The sequence below is a fragment of the Haliotis rubra genome, unplaced genomic scaffold, assembly GCF_003918875.1.
Source record: "Haliotis rubra isolate DU_JTF1 unplaced genomic scaffold, ASM391887v1 Scf1701, whole genome shotgun sequence".
NCBI classification, from domain to species: Eukaryota; Metazoa; Mollusca; class Gastropoda; order Lepetellida; family Haliotidae; genus Haliotis; species Haliotis rubra.
The window spans coordinates 62,976-77,021 of NW_025765672.1; the positions used below are offsets into that span (position 1 = coordinate 62,976).

The 14,046-nt window shown below is 40.3% G+C and overlaps 1 protein-coding gene and 1 long non-coding RNA gene across 2 annotated transcripts in view; both read right to left on the minus strand.

The window, feature by feature from the left end:
- Positions 1-12,105, minus strand: part of LOC124272564 — a 71,451-nt gene extending 59,346 nt beyond the window's left edge. The window contains exons 1-2 of the mRNA XM_046707774.1: positions 11,979-12,105; positions 11,013-11,092 (exon numbers count right to left, since the gene is read on the minus strand). Of these exons, the coding sequence (XP_046563730.1) occupies positions 11,013-11,076 (64 nt within the window). The 5' untranslated portion in view covers positions 11,077-11,092; positions 11,979-12,105. The remainder of the gene's footprint in view (positions 1-11,012; positions 11,093-11,978) is intronic.
- Positions 222-4,451, minus strand: LOC124272566. Its single transcript, XR_006897354.1, has 3 exons — positions 4,369-4,451; positions 3,273-3,346; positions 222-379 (listed from the first exon to the last, which is right to left on the minus strand). It is a non-coding gene; the product is annotated as an uncharacterized LOC124272566 (long non-coding RNA).
- Positions 12,106-14,046: the final 1,941 nt, after the last annotated feature.

Below are 14,046 nucleotides of genomic sequence, written 5' to 3' on the forward strand. Positions count from 1 at the left end.
TTTAGTTTTATTCCGCTTTTTTAGAATTATTTCAGCAATATCACAGCGGGGGACACAAGAAATTGGCTTCACACAATGTATCCATGTGGGGAATCAAATCTGGCTCTTCTGCGTGACGAGCGAACGCTTTATCCACTAGGCTACCCAACCGCCCCTTTCGTGAAAAGGGTAAACAACAAAAACATAAAATAATAAATTTGAGACAAAAACAAAAGAAAACGGAATGAGCTGTAACACGTAAGAGTCGTATTACGTTTAATTGCCTTGTATATCAGGTCATCCCAAAATGAGACACGGGCATGGTGGCACAAGACAGGTGATAGTTTTACAATCCGGGTGAGGTACCACCTTGTCGATAATGTCGCCCAAAAGCTTCTCTCTGGAAACAATGTTTGGTCAATTATGAGAACATACATTCAAATAAGGTACTGTACTCTTTCTCTTTTAACCTTAAATATTAGGGGTGGGTATTGCAGAGAATTTTCATATTGCGATATATTGCGATGCGGAAGCATACATTGCGATATGTATTGCAATATATTGCAAGGATTATTTTTTTAACAAAAACTACTTATAATCGAGTTAATGATTGATTATAAAGCAAAAACACAACAAAATCACTATGATTGATTAACCTTTTATAAAACTTTTCATCATGACAAAATAAAAATGTAAGTAACATTTGGCACTAATGAAACAGGGAAAAGAACAATTCAAAAAACGGAAATATACGAAGATTTCCGAGTGTTACGAAGTTTTCCGAATGCATGTCAAAATACCGGTTTTCGATCAGCGTATCGCAATACGTATCGTTTTCATGTCTGAACAGGTAAATACCGGTAAACCGGTTATATTGCGCAGCCCTATTAAATATCATCAGAGATATTGAAATTCTATGTTTTATATATCGTCACAATACTATTTTTAGAATGTTTGACCCGTGAAGGTCCGGGTTAGAATGAACCTTCAGTAACCCATGCTTGTCGTAAGAGGCGACTAACGGGATCGGGTGGTCAGGCTCGCTGGCTTGGTTGACGCATGTCATCGGTTCCCAATTGCGCAGATCGATGCTCATGCTGTTGATCACTGGATTGCCTGGTCCAGACTCGCTAGATACAGACCACCGTCATATAGCTGGAATATTGCTGAGCGCGGCATAAAACTAAACTCACCCACTCACTCACTAATACCAAATCAAGGTTGGTAAGGTAATATTGCTTAATAATTGTGCAACTATGCTCGACAACTATAAATAAACTACGGGATCAAAGAAAGTTATCACTAAATCATTGTATAGCAAACAAACACTGGAAACCCACATTAACTCGGTGCGCCCAATGACTGCAAGGGTTGTATGATCCCCAGGGAGTTGAGATTGAAAATACAATGTGCCGTTAGAGATTGACATCCAATGATCGAGGGAAAATTAAAGCGCCTTTGAGCAGCGCAGCTGAGCTGAATATTGGCGCTGTCCTAATATATATTAATAAATAATAAATAATACAGGTTTGAATCCAAGCAGAAAACATTCGCCAAAAGGCAATATGGTTCCAGTTCAATCACACATTTTGATACACCTACACTAAGATATAACATTGGGGTTGTTTGCGGTCACTAAATACTATTTCTGTTATAATCCTATAAAGCCCCAATGGTGTCATATATATATTGCCTTTTATGCCATATGTAAATTATTTGAGAATTGAAATGAAATAAAAATGATTTTTAAAAAAACAACAACTATTTTTGATTGTGCCATTAACCTGTAATATGGAAACTACGTGAACCTGACTGCCACTGTCAGCATGGTGTGTCCTGCATTATTCCGTCAGATGGAAGGTTACACAGTAAAACCGTCATTGTGACATTTAATGCATGTTTACATGATTATCAAAAGCTTAAGGTTACTAAACCTGACCCGTGAAAGTCCGGGTTAGAATATTGACCTTCAGTAACCCATGCATGTAGTTTTGTTGTTGTTTTTTTGTTTGTGTTTTGTTTTTGTTTTGTTTTTCTCTTTCCACCTTCCGACCAGGCCAAATATATGCTAGGTAATGTTAAATTAATAAAACCCTTAGCTGCATTAGTTACTAAAATGTTTAATAGACGTAAACGCACTTTGTAGTCATGTAATTAAATATACCACACTCCACTGTTGCTTAGAGAATTGTGAGATTCTATTCTGTTTTAGGTAGAATGTAGTGGCTTGTGTCTCACAGGCCAGATGTTATATTAAGGGTCTTATGGTACAACATGTTACACACAAATTATAACACTCTTTCTTCTTGGTAACTATTTGTAAACGCAGTTTGTAGTCATGTAATTAAATATATATACCACACTCCATCGTTGCTTACAAAGCTGTGATATTTTATTTACTACTATCTGTTTTAGATATAATATAGTGCCTTGTGTCTCATAGGCCATATGGCCGGATGTTATATTTTATTGAATGTTTTAAAGTTTATGTATGTTTTATATATGACATGTGACACACAAATGAATATATTTTCTTCTTCTTCTTCTTCTTCTTCTTCTTTCTTCTTCTTCTTCTTCTTCTTCTTCTTCTTCTTCTTCGTCTTCATGTTGTAAGGGGTGACTAACGGGATGACACTAACGCTGACTTGGTTGACACATGTCATCGGTTTCCAAATGCGCAGAATATTGCTAAGTGCGGCGTAAAACTAAACTCACCCACTCACTCACTTACTAAACCTAGGCTATAATATTAACATATTTAGTGTAGGGCTGTACCGATGTATCGAACTATCGATGAATTGCAATTGTTGAGTTTCCGATAGCAATCGATTGTAGAAACTAAAAATTATCGATGCATCGATAGTAATGTGTGACAATCGATAGTTTAGTAACTGACCTCCGTTGATAAATGCGCAGCGTAAAATACAGGAAGTACCAGATTCGTTCGCTTTGATTTAGAATTATCCGCCCCTGTTATGTTTTAACTGTTTATTTGATCTGGGTTTAAAGTTTCTTGTCAGTTATTAAAAGAGACTGAAACTATATGAACTTGTTTCTATTTCATATGAACTATACATTCATTTGGGAAATGACTTCAAATGAGACAATTTAAGGAGAAAAAAAACTACTGCAATAGTATTGCAATAGTTGGTCGCAATAGACAATCGCCTATCGCAATAGTATGTTGCAATAGTTGTTCCCCCCTCAATTGTCACCCCTAGTAAATACCCTGATTGCCTGGCCCAGACTCTTTTTATACTGGCAGATATTGGTGTATGCTATTTCACACTTACCCATGGCAGGAGCTGTTGTTGCCAAGACAACCAGTGACAAAACAAGAACGATCAGTATGAGAACTTTCATTGTGCTGGAAGCAAAGGCAATATTCACAATTATACATTAGTTCCGTTGTGTGTTGGGGAATTAAAAATTCACTCATTCACTCACTCATACAAAGTGGTACACATCCGAGACCAGCTTCCCTCCATTGAAATAACTGGAATACTGCCAAAAGAGCAGCGTTAAACTCAACTCACTCACTCACACTCATAGTGGCTAAATGTTTGGAAAACATTGCATAGACCCCTCTGTGTTATTACGCAAGACTTACATTCATGCCCCAACCATTCAGTTACAAACACTATAAGTTGCATGCTTCTCTCGAGGGTAATACGGTTTGATGTCCGACTCTTTGTAACAGTGCCACCCGAGCCGGTAGGCGAGGGATATGACACTGCTACAAAAAGGCGTACATCAGACCGTATTACCCGAGGGAGAAGCATACAACGTATTTATCTTACCGCCATGTTAAATGTACAAAATATCATTTTATTTTATGTTAAAGATCGCTACCGACTATATGACATGTAAACAAAATGGCGTCTGCCTCTCGACTAGATTTTTAAAATGAGTGAAACATATTCTGACAAGCTTAAAACTGCTATAAAAATGTACAATATGTACAAAATAGTTTAAATCTAGCAGTGAAAGTCGGTAAAATAAATCTGTACAAAGTGAACTCAAAAACAGCTGATCGAACGGTTTTCGAAAACCGATCACTGCATGCGTCATATTATGACGTCATACGATTGTTAGCGATACAGCTTCTCGGCGGAGTGTTTGGCGGTTACCGTGGCAGCGGGTAATATTTTTTTCCAGTTGTCAACCTCCTGGGAGGGGTGACACGGAAACTTGTTAAAGCGTCATTGACCAATGAAATTAAAGTATTTCACATGAAGGTAAGATAAATGTAATTGGTACACATTACATAATGTCCTTTTGTTCTGTTTACACAAAACCTACCTTGTCCTTTGAGGATACATTACAAATGCACCATCTCTGATAAATGTTATTTTTAATATTTGAATATGTGATGCAAAAGAACCATACCTGTCAGACATCCACCACTGAGTTTTGAGGCTCCGGGGTATGTATTGTTTATATAATAGCTCCACTCCCTATAGATAAAGAAGTGACATGTGTTTTGTTCCCATATAATTGGTAACCGGGTTGTAATTGAAGATCCGGGTTAGAATTGACCTTCGGTAACCCATGCTTGTCGTAACAGGCGACTAACTTGGTTCACACATGTCATCGTATCCGAATTGCGTAGATCGATGCTCAAGTTGTTGATCACTGGATTGTCTGGTCCAGGCTCGATAATTATCGACCGCCGTCATATAAAGATGAACTACACTCACTCACACTCACCATATAATTGGTTTGCGTTAACTTTAACTTCACTCACTCACATTTCCATCAGTCACGACATTTGAAAATGCATAAAATATTTAACATATGTATATTCACTTTTGTGCTGTGAGAAGGAACTGGCAGGATTTCAATCCTGGTGCGTATGGATTTCCACACTGAAACCAAGTTCAGAACCAAACTTGTACATGCAAAAGCGCACGGTGAGAAAAAATAAAATAGAAATCAATTTGATATTGTATTATCAAGTCAACTACAAATGTATGTTTAAGTAGAATACTAGAAAAAATGCAATAACAGAAAATCATCACAAACGTACCCCAATTTTTAATACAAAAGTATTATTATTTATATTTTAATCGCGAAAACAGTTGCTGCTGTCTTAGCTTTGGCCATTATGGATAGTCCACTAGCAAGTCCGTGACCTTTTACACTCGTGACGTCATATGTGACGTCATAGGTCGGCCAAAGTGCATAGCACCAAGCCGTGTAGTTCTGTAAACGGCCTTTTTTCTGTCGTTTTTATTATTGGTAAGATGGGGTACTGTGTTGCCTGTGGTTGCACGGTGTCATTGAACAATTGATATAGGCACCACGGACTAGATAAATAGTTTGGGCGGCAGTTTTCGATCGACATTACAGTGGACTGTTGATTTAGTACAAAAATAATTCGTGCTCATTTCATAATATTCCATTTATAATACATCATTACTTGTTACAACTTCCAACCCGTGAAGATCCGGGTTAGAATTGATCTTCAGTAACCAATGGGAACAACCGTTAGAGGTAATACCACTGTACATCTTCCATCAACTCTTACCCGTGAAGATCCGAGTTAGAATTGGTCTTCAGTAAGCCCATGCTTGTCGTAAGAGGCGACTAACGGGATCGAGTGGTCAGGCTCGCTAGCTTGGTTGACACATGTTATCGTATCCCAATTGCGTAGATCGATGCTCATGCTGTTGATCTCTGGATTGTCTGGTCCAGACTCGATTATTTACAGACCGCCACCATACAGCTGGAATATAGCTGAGTGCGGCGTAAAAGTCAACTCACTCACTCCATCAGCTCTTCGTATTACCATTCTCTCACGTTAAATAATGTTTGGACATTTGTTGAGATTGCTCACATCACATTGATTGTAAGAAACAGACACTTTCTGTCCACATTACTATTTCCATATCCAATATTTTCAATTTGACATTAACCCGTGAAGATCCGGGTTAGGATGGATCTTCAGCAACCCATGCTTGTTGTAAGAGGCGACTAACGGGATCGGGTGGTCAGGCTCGCTGACTTGGTTGACACATGTCATCGTATCCCAATTGCGTAGATCGATGCTCATGCTGTTGATCCCTGGGTTGTCTGGTCCAGATCCGATTATTTACAGACCGCCGCCACATAGCTGGGATATTGCTGAGTGTGGCGTAAAAAGTAACTCACTCACTCACCGTTACAACTTCCTATCAGTCGTATTTTGAATATTGATTAAATCAACTCCGATTGTGATGAAATATAGGGTATCAAAATCAGTAAGCGATTTCTCATATGCTTGACAATCTTTTTCTATGACGTTCGTTCCAGTTTGGAGACCGAAATACGGCAGTCTACCCGAAAAAAAATCATTATCAGACTCGCTGTTTGTCAGCAGTGTGTGCCGTGAAAGTTGTCCTGTATCCTCATTGGCTGGCCTGATTCTAAGGTTATGACCTCGCACCATAACTATTTCCATGAGCTAAACTTAGGGAGATATACATTGTTCTGACAAGTATTTTTTAATTCACCACATTTCGGGACATAAATTACCTGCGTCGCTTATATTAGGGCAGTATTTTTATTTTCCGTGTTTCTCATCACCGACCCTAATTTCATTTCCAACCAAACATGTTTTTCTTCCATTCCAACACCGCCGAAAAATCAGAGTTATGTCCCATGATGTTTGCTGCTGGCATAGCAGACAAAAACGAAAACAAACATCTGGCCTGTTTTGAAGTATCACCTTCATATCCCTTTAAAAGGAGTAGTGCCATCATAATTTGATAAGCTTTTGAAAATTATGAACTCTATAAACTCATTCAAGCACAATAGATTTGTATTAAATACACTGGTCTCTAATATTTGACTTTATATAAGGGCAGACTATACTGTTGTTTCGTTGATCTTAAAGCTACACTGGATTCCATCAATAAAACAAGTTTGATGTTTGACCTGTGGATTAGCAATGTCAAAGGTAAAGTTTTTAATGATACCCAACTATAGTCCGTTTGATTTCATTTCAGACTGATGAATTGCTCACTAACACAAAATCCAATAATTGCAACAAAACCAAATGCAATCGACAAACCAACTCTGGTGATTTGTCTCATAATTTTGGCCACGAAGAAAAAGTTGTTTAACCGATCATGACTTTGTTATCAAATACAATTCTAAGGAAGAATATAGTATGCCACTCCATTTTCGGGTCCAGGAATTTTGAAGGGGAGGTGGGGGAAGAGTTCGAACCCCTGAACCCCCTTGGCTCCGCAACGCAATAACAAAATCTTCAATGTGGTCTTAAGTCATTTTCAAAAGGGGGGTTCGAACCCCCTGACAAACCCCACCCCCCATTTGGATCCGCCCATGCACTCTCTGTGTGTGTTACATACCTGTTGTGCTACTTGTATAATAGGCCGGTGGTTCCCTTTCTGTAATTACGTCAGTAATGTAATATTGTAGGCAACAAAGTGTAACTCACGATATCTCTTTATAACTCTGATGAAAATTGGAAGTTATATCAATGTTTTCTTCTGTTTGTTCGTTTATTGTTAAACGACGAACTCCGCAATATTCCACCTATATGACGTCTGTATGTAAATAATCGAGTCTGGACCATACATCTCAGTGATAAACAGCACAAGTATTAATCTACGCAGTTGGGACACGATGACATGTATCAACCAAGTCAGCGAGCCTGACCACCCGATCTAGTTAGTCGCCTCTTACGACAAACAAGGGTCGTTCAGTTCGAACCCAAATCTTCCTGTGAACAAGTCAAAACATTGATTACACAACAGTCTCGTTTCCTGCTGACTGTGTTTCGTCTTACCGCGCGTCGTGCAGCGTTCACTGTCGTACAGAGTGATCTGACAGACGGAAATCTGGAAATCGTGGAAATCTCAAAACGAGGCTCTGCCGCTAGAAATGTTTGGCGGTCTGATACGGAATTGATATTATATCAGTCACATTGTGCGTTACAGAACTACACTGAATAAGCGCAAAACACACATAACAGGTGTAACCAGTGAGCCAGATGCATTGTGAATCATTTTACGACCTCATCAAACATGGGCAGTCTGTGACGTCTTAGTTAAGGTCAGGCTGCCTACACCTCGCCATAAAATATAGAAAAACGATGTTATTAAAGTTTAAAACTAAAATTAACTTGTAAATACCATTTTCTTATGAAACAAGGAATTGGAATTCAGTGTAACCATAGTGGTGGTGGCTCTTGTCACTTTTACACGAGAAAATACGGATCGGCTGAAAAGTAGGTCATTGTCTGAATAGGTTAATGAGACTCATGTTTCGGTTTGGATATTTTGTTCATTTCATCTGCAAAATCAATCTCTCTCTCTCTCTCTCTCTCTCTCTCTCTCTCTCTCTCTCTCTCTCTCTCTCTCTCTCTCTCTCTCTCTCTTTAATTTTCCTTGATCTTGACAGGGTTTTATAAATTGCATGTGCTTATCATGAATTTAGAGCTATTTTTAGTCACGATATGGCTGAAATATGTCCGATGGACTATAAATTTTAACTCACTCACAACATCCTGTGAGGACGCCGACTCGGTATCGGTCCCCAGTAACCTATGCTGGCCGAAGAGGCTCGTCACGCTGAAATCCCGGGTTCGAATCCCCAGCTGAGTACATGTACATTGTGTGAACCGATTTCTGGTATCCTGCCGCCGTGATATTGCTGGAATATTGCTAAAAGCGGCGTAACATCATCATACTTACTCACTATGCTGGTCGAAGACATGAAATGAGGAATCGCATTCTCAGAATGGACTCGGTTATCCATAAGATCACCAGTTTCTCATATCCAGACTTGATTATTTACAAGCCGATCTCACCGGATCACTGCTTAGTGTGACGTCACACAACACGCCAAACAAACAAAACGGCATTTCAAAAAATGTTCTTTTATGATATCTGTAAGGTTTACAAAAACACACATGTTCCCATGAGTTTATGTTTCTTTTCTAGCCAATTAGGCTCCCATTATCTATAATCGGTCGTAAGAAAGGATTACTGCAAGCGCCAAGATCATCACAGAGTGGAACTGATGACGGCATATTGTTCAGGATGTCCTGTAGGTTAATGTCTTCTGGGTCTAGAAAATAAAATACATGTGATGTGATTGAGGTGAGGTGAGGTGAGGTGAGGTGAGGTGAGATTGGGTTTTACGTCGCGCTTGAGAATATTTCGCTCATATGACGACGCGCATGCGTGTGTATGTGTATGTGCGGCTGTTTGTACTAGCCCAGACTGAAGCTGGTTTTATAGTGCTAGCCCACTGAGATACCATGCCGGAGTGATGCATGAATACCCCACTCAGACACATTATACTGACTCCGAGCCTACCAGTCCTTGTTGTACCCATTAATGCCGAGCGCCAGGCAGGGACCAACAAGTACCATATTTTAACGTCTTTTGGTATGACGCGGTCGGGGATCAAACCCGCGACCTTTTACGCTCTCTGGGCGGACGCTCTAACCACTACACCATGGAGGCGGTCAAATACATGTAAGATATAACACATCGAACAGTGAATGTAATATGACAAAAGTTGACGATATATTTTTCATTATTGTAGTCTTTTTCAAATTGGTAGACAACAAACTGTTAGCAACGATAGCACTTTCCATCCCTGATGGAAACTGGAATTTACATCAATATGTTCTTCTGTTTGTTTGTTTATTGTATAGCGCAGCACTCAGCAATATTCCAGCTATACGACGTCTGTGTGTAAATAATCGAGTCTGAACCACACAATCCAGTGATCAACAGCATGAGTATCAATCTACGCAACTGGGATACGATGAAATGTGTCAACCAAGTCAACGAGCCTGACCACACGATCCCGTTAGTCGCCTCCTATGGGTCGCTTTTTACCCGGATATTTAAAGTTTTTCCTTTCTTCTGCAAAACAGATGATTTTTAAAAAAAATACAGTTTGTGTGAGAAGATAAAGTACCACTGAACAAAATGTAACTTGTCAACATGCCTTAAGAAACGTTGATGTTGGTGGAATATATATTGAAAGGTGAGGATCCCTTGCATCCCTTGTGATGAGAGAATCACAGTGAATCATGCCTTGCTTGACTGTATTGATTTTTCTATCACAAGGGATAAACATGTCAGTGCCAAAACAATTAAGGATCTTTTAGTAATGTTCAATAACATTTAATTATTGAATTTTTAAATGAAATTGAACTAACTGAAAATATTGTATTATATTGTAAAAACATTTTTCTCGATATGGCTGGAATAATGCCAATGTGACTTCAAATTTTAACTCATTATAGATAATTGACCATTCACCGTGATTGACACAAGTGTTACCGTGGATACCGTTGACCGCGGTGGGGGCGAGGTAATTTCAACAGCGTAGTATTAACGTTTGATAAAGCAATGTCATTGAGTTTGACCTTAGAAACAACTTCAACGTTTAAACCTTTTGAGATAAGTTAACTCTTATCTAAAATGGAACAAATTAGGATCTTTTAGGTGAATCCACAGAGTTGTTTCTTTCGTTTGTGACATATCCCAGTTTCGTAGATTGATGTTCATACTGTTGATCACTGGATTGTCTGGTCCAGACTTAATTATTTACAGACCGCCGCCATATAGATGCAATATTGCTGAGTGTGGCGTAAAACAACAAACCAACCAAACAATCATTACGTATGTAAAGTTAATGACTAATTTAGAGATGGACCTCACAAGATCATTTTGTATAAGGACCTTTCATTACGTATGTAAAGTTAATGACTAATTTAGAGATGGACCTCACAAGATCATTTTGTATAAGGACCTTTTAAGGTAACCAGGGCCGATGGGGTAGCCCAGTGGTAAAAGCCTTTGCTCGTCACGTCGAAGACCCTGGTTCGATTCCCTACATGAGTACAATGTGTGAAGCCCATTTCTGGTGTCCCCCGTAGTGATAATGGAATATTGCTGAAAGCGGCGTAAAACTAAACTCGCTCACTCAGTCGTCTGGGAAAGACGCCAACGCCTTGTTATTTAATTCAAGAATGGAAGTGCAGAAAGTGTTTCAATACTTACCTGGTACTGGCGCTGCAAGGGTGACACATACCAGCGTGACGAACAGAGCCAACTTCCGAATCATTGTTGATGCTGAAACACTAGATCAGATCCATCCTTCATTAACAGTGGATAACATCTCTGTTACGAGACTTGTCCGGATCCTGTCCTCCATCCAAATAGTGTGCGAGTTGGGTTTTACCCCGCTTTTAGCAATATCCCAGCAATATCACGGCGGGGGACACAAGAAATCGGCTTCACACATTGTACCAATGTATGGAGTCGAACCCGGGCCTTCGGCGTGACGAGCGAACGCTTTAACCACTGGGCTACCCAACCGCCCCTCCTTCCAAATGACACCCATAAAGAATATCAGTGTGATTGCTGGTGACTTTGTGAATAAATGCGACAAAAACCCTGATCTACACCCATATAGAAGTCTCCACATTCCTAAGATGTCTGTGATAGCAGTACAGTCGATTGTACGATTCCGACTTTATAGTTTGTGAATCATAATCAAGTAACTATGATAAGAGGTATTTCCGAATAGGTCACCTATAGGTCCCGAATGGGTAATTCTGCTTTCGGAGGACACTCGCCATAAACAAATCAAAGGCTGACTGTTGAGTTTAAAGTCTCTTTCTGATATGCGATTTAAAGTCACGTGTTGTGGGTCGTGTTATTTTGTGCTTTGCTACTGTAAAATTCCAACTTTTACTGTCAGAAGTGAGTGAGTTTAATTTTACGCCGCTTTTAGCAACATTCCAGCAATATCACGGCGGGGTACACCAGAAATGGGCTTCACACATTGTGCCAATGTATGGAATCGAACCCGGGCCTACGGCGTGACGAGCGAACGTATTAACCACTGGGCTACCCCACCGCCCCCTGTACTGAGTGAAAGCAATACTTTACGCAGTACCAAAATGAAATACATTACCAGGATGTAATGACAATATGACAAATTCACAGACACTAGCTACTTACCTGTATGTACACTTCTGTCGCTGGTTGAAGATAACGATAACGACCTATTTCTGGCTACATAATGTAGCACACGTCAAAGAATTTCTAGTTTCCTTAACGTGAAACTGTCAATTTAACCTTGCACGACACACTTAATGTGTCTGTTACCGAAAGCCGTTTGAATACTATATTTTTGTACAAAAACATGTAAAGATTTATTCGCTGATGCAATAGTATAGTTCTCCATACTTAATGCAGCACCTTGGGTTTGGGGGCAATATTCGCACGCACGCACGCACGCGCACGTACTGGTAATTTAAACGCACGCACGTACGCACGCACGCACGCACGCTCGCTCGCTCGCACTCACTCACTCACTCACTCACTCACTCACTCACTCACTCACTCACTCACTCTGGCTAGTTTTGACTACGATCGCTTATAAATATCCGAAGGGATGGTGTAAAACCAGCTAGGGTCCATGCAGGAAGCAAATGTACTGTAAGTCCCTCGTGGTTCCTAGCATGGTGATCTACCTTCAGTTGTTGACGATCTATTACCCATTTGTATACTGTCTTGTCCTAATTTGTAATTTTAGACAGAGGTGCTGGTTTATTTCTTGATACTGTGATATTCTACTTGGTTTTACGGTCCTTCTTTGACAGTTTTTTAAAGATAATTTACACGTATTTATGGTGAATTTAAAACTTTGTGACTGTAAATCTTGACTCACTCACTCACTCTACAGGGGACACCAGAAATGGGCTTCACACATTGTACCCATGGGGGGAATCGAAACCAGACCTTCGACATGGCGAGCGAAAGCTTTAACTTCTGGGCTACCCTACCGCCCCTGATGACGACGTTGCAAGTTATACCACGACGCCGTGGGGGATACTCCTTATATTGACGTCGACCACTGATCGTTTACAGGGTCCCATTATATAATTCAGTTGAACATTAGTTGCCATTAAGCCCAAAATACACAAAATCAATTGAACATGCTCTCAATTGAACATGCTCTCACTTCATGTTCCTATATCCCAGCGTCCATTCCATCTTCGTAAAGTTTGAATATTGCGAGCAAACAAAAACGATAGATTTGTACATCATCAAATCTGTTTTCTGCCCCTCGTCGTGAGTGAAGCATATATAATGAATGAATGAGTGAGTTTATTTTCACGCTGCTTTTAGCTTGGGGCGGTGGGGTAGCAGCAACATCACGGCGGGGGACACCAGAAATGGGTTTCACACTTTGTACCCATGAGGGGAATCGAACCTGGGCCTTCGGCGTGACGAGCGAACGCTTTAACCACTAGGCTACCCCACCACCCCAAGCATATTATGTAGACTCTCTCACTAGGGAAGTCGGTTATCCTTCGTCGTCTTAAAGGATATTTTAAATGATGTAAGTGTATATATGTCGTGCGTAATTTACGGAATTGCCCAATCCGCGATTAGTGTTTCATAGTTTACTGTGTATCACCCATATGTTACTTCAGATGTCCAATTTTTACACACTTGCCGCAAATATTCTCGAAAATGCGATCACTATCACTGGTGCGCTCGCTGTACAGAATCACTATGACTGGTGCGCTCGCTGTACAGAATAACTATCACTGGTGCGCTCGCTGTACAGAATAACTATCACTGGTGCGCTCGCTGTACAGAATCACTATCACTGGTGCGCTCGCTGTACAGAATCACTATGACTGGTGCGCTCGCTGTACAGAATAACTATCACTGGTGCGCTCGCTGTACAGAATCACTATCACTGGTGCGCTCGCTGTACAGAATAACTATCACTGGTGCGCTCGCTGTACAGAATAACTATCACTGGTGCGCTCGCTGTACAGAATCACTATGACTGAACCCTGTAGCACAGGGTTCCAGGGGGTGACATCTGATTATCAAAACATTTTTGCTCATTCCAAGGGATTACGCATTGAGGCGTGCCCAATCCGCAGATTAAGCAAGCAAGGTCGCGGTTGACGGGAATGGGGCAATACCTTTAATGTAGCGCTTGGTCTTTGGCAATATGGCGGACTCCAGGCACATTTGACGTCACGAGCGGAAAGGTCACGTGGGT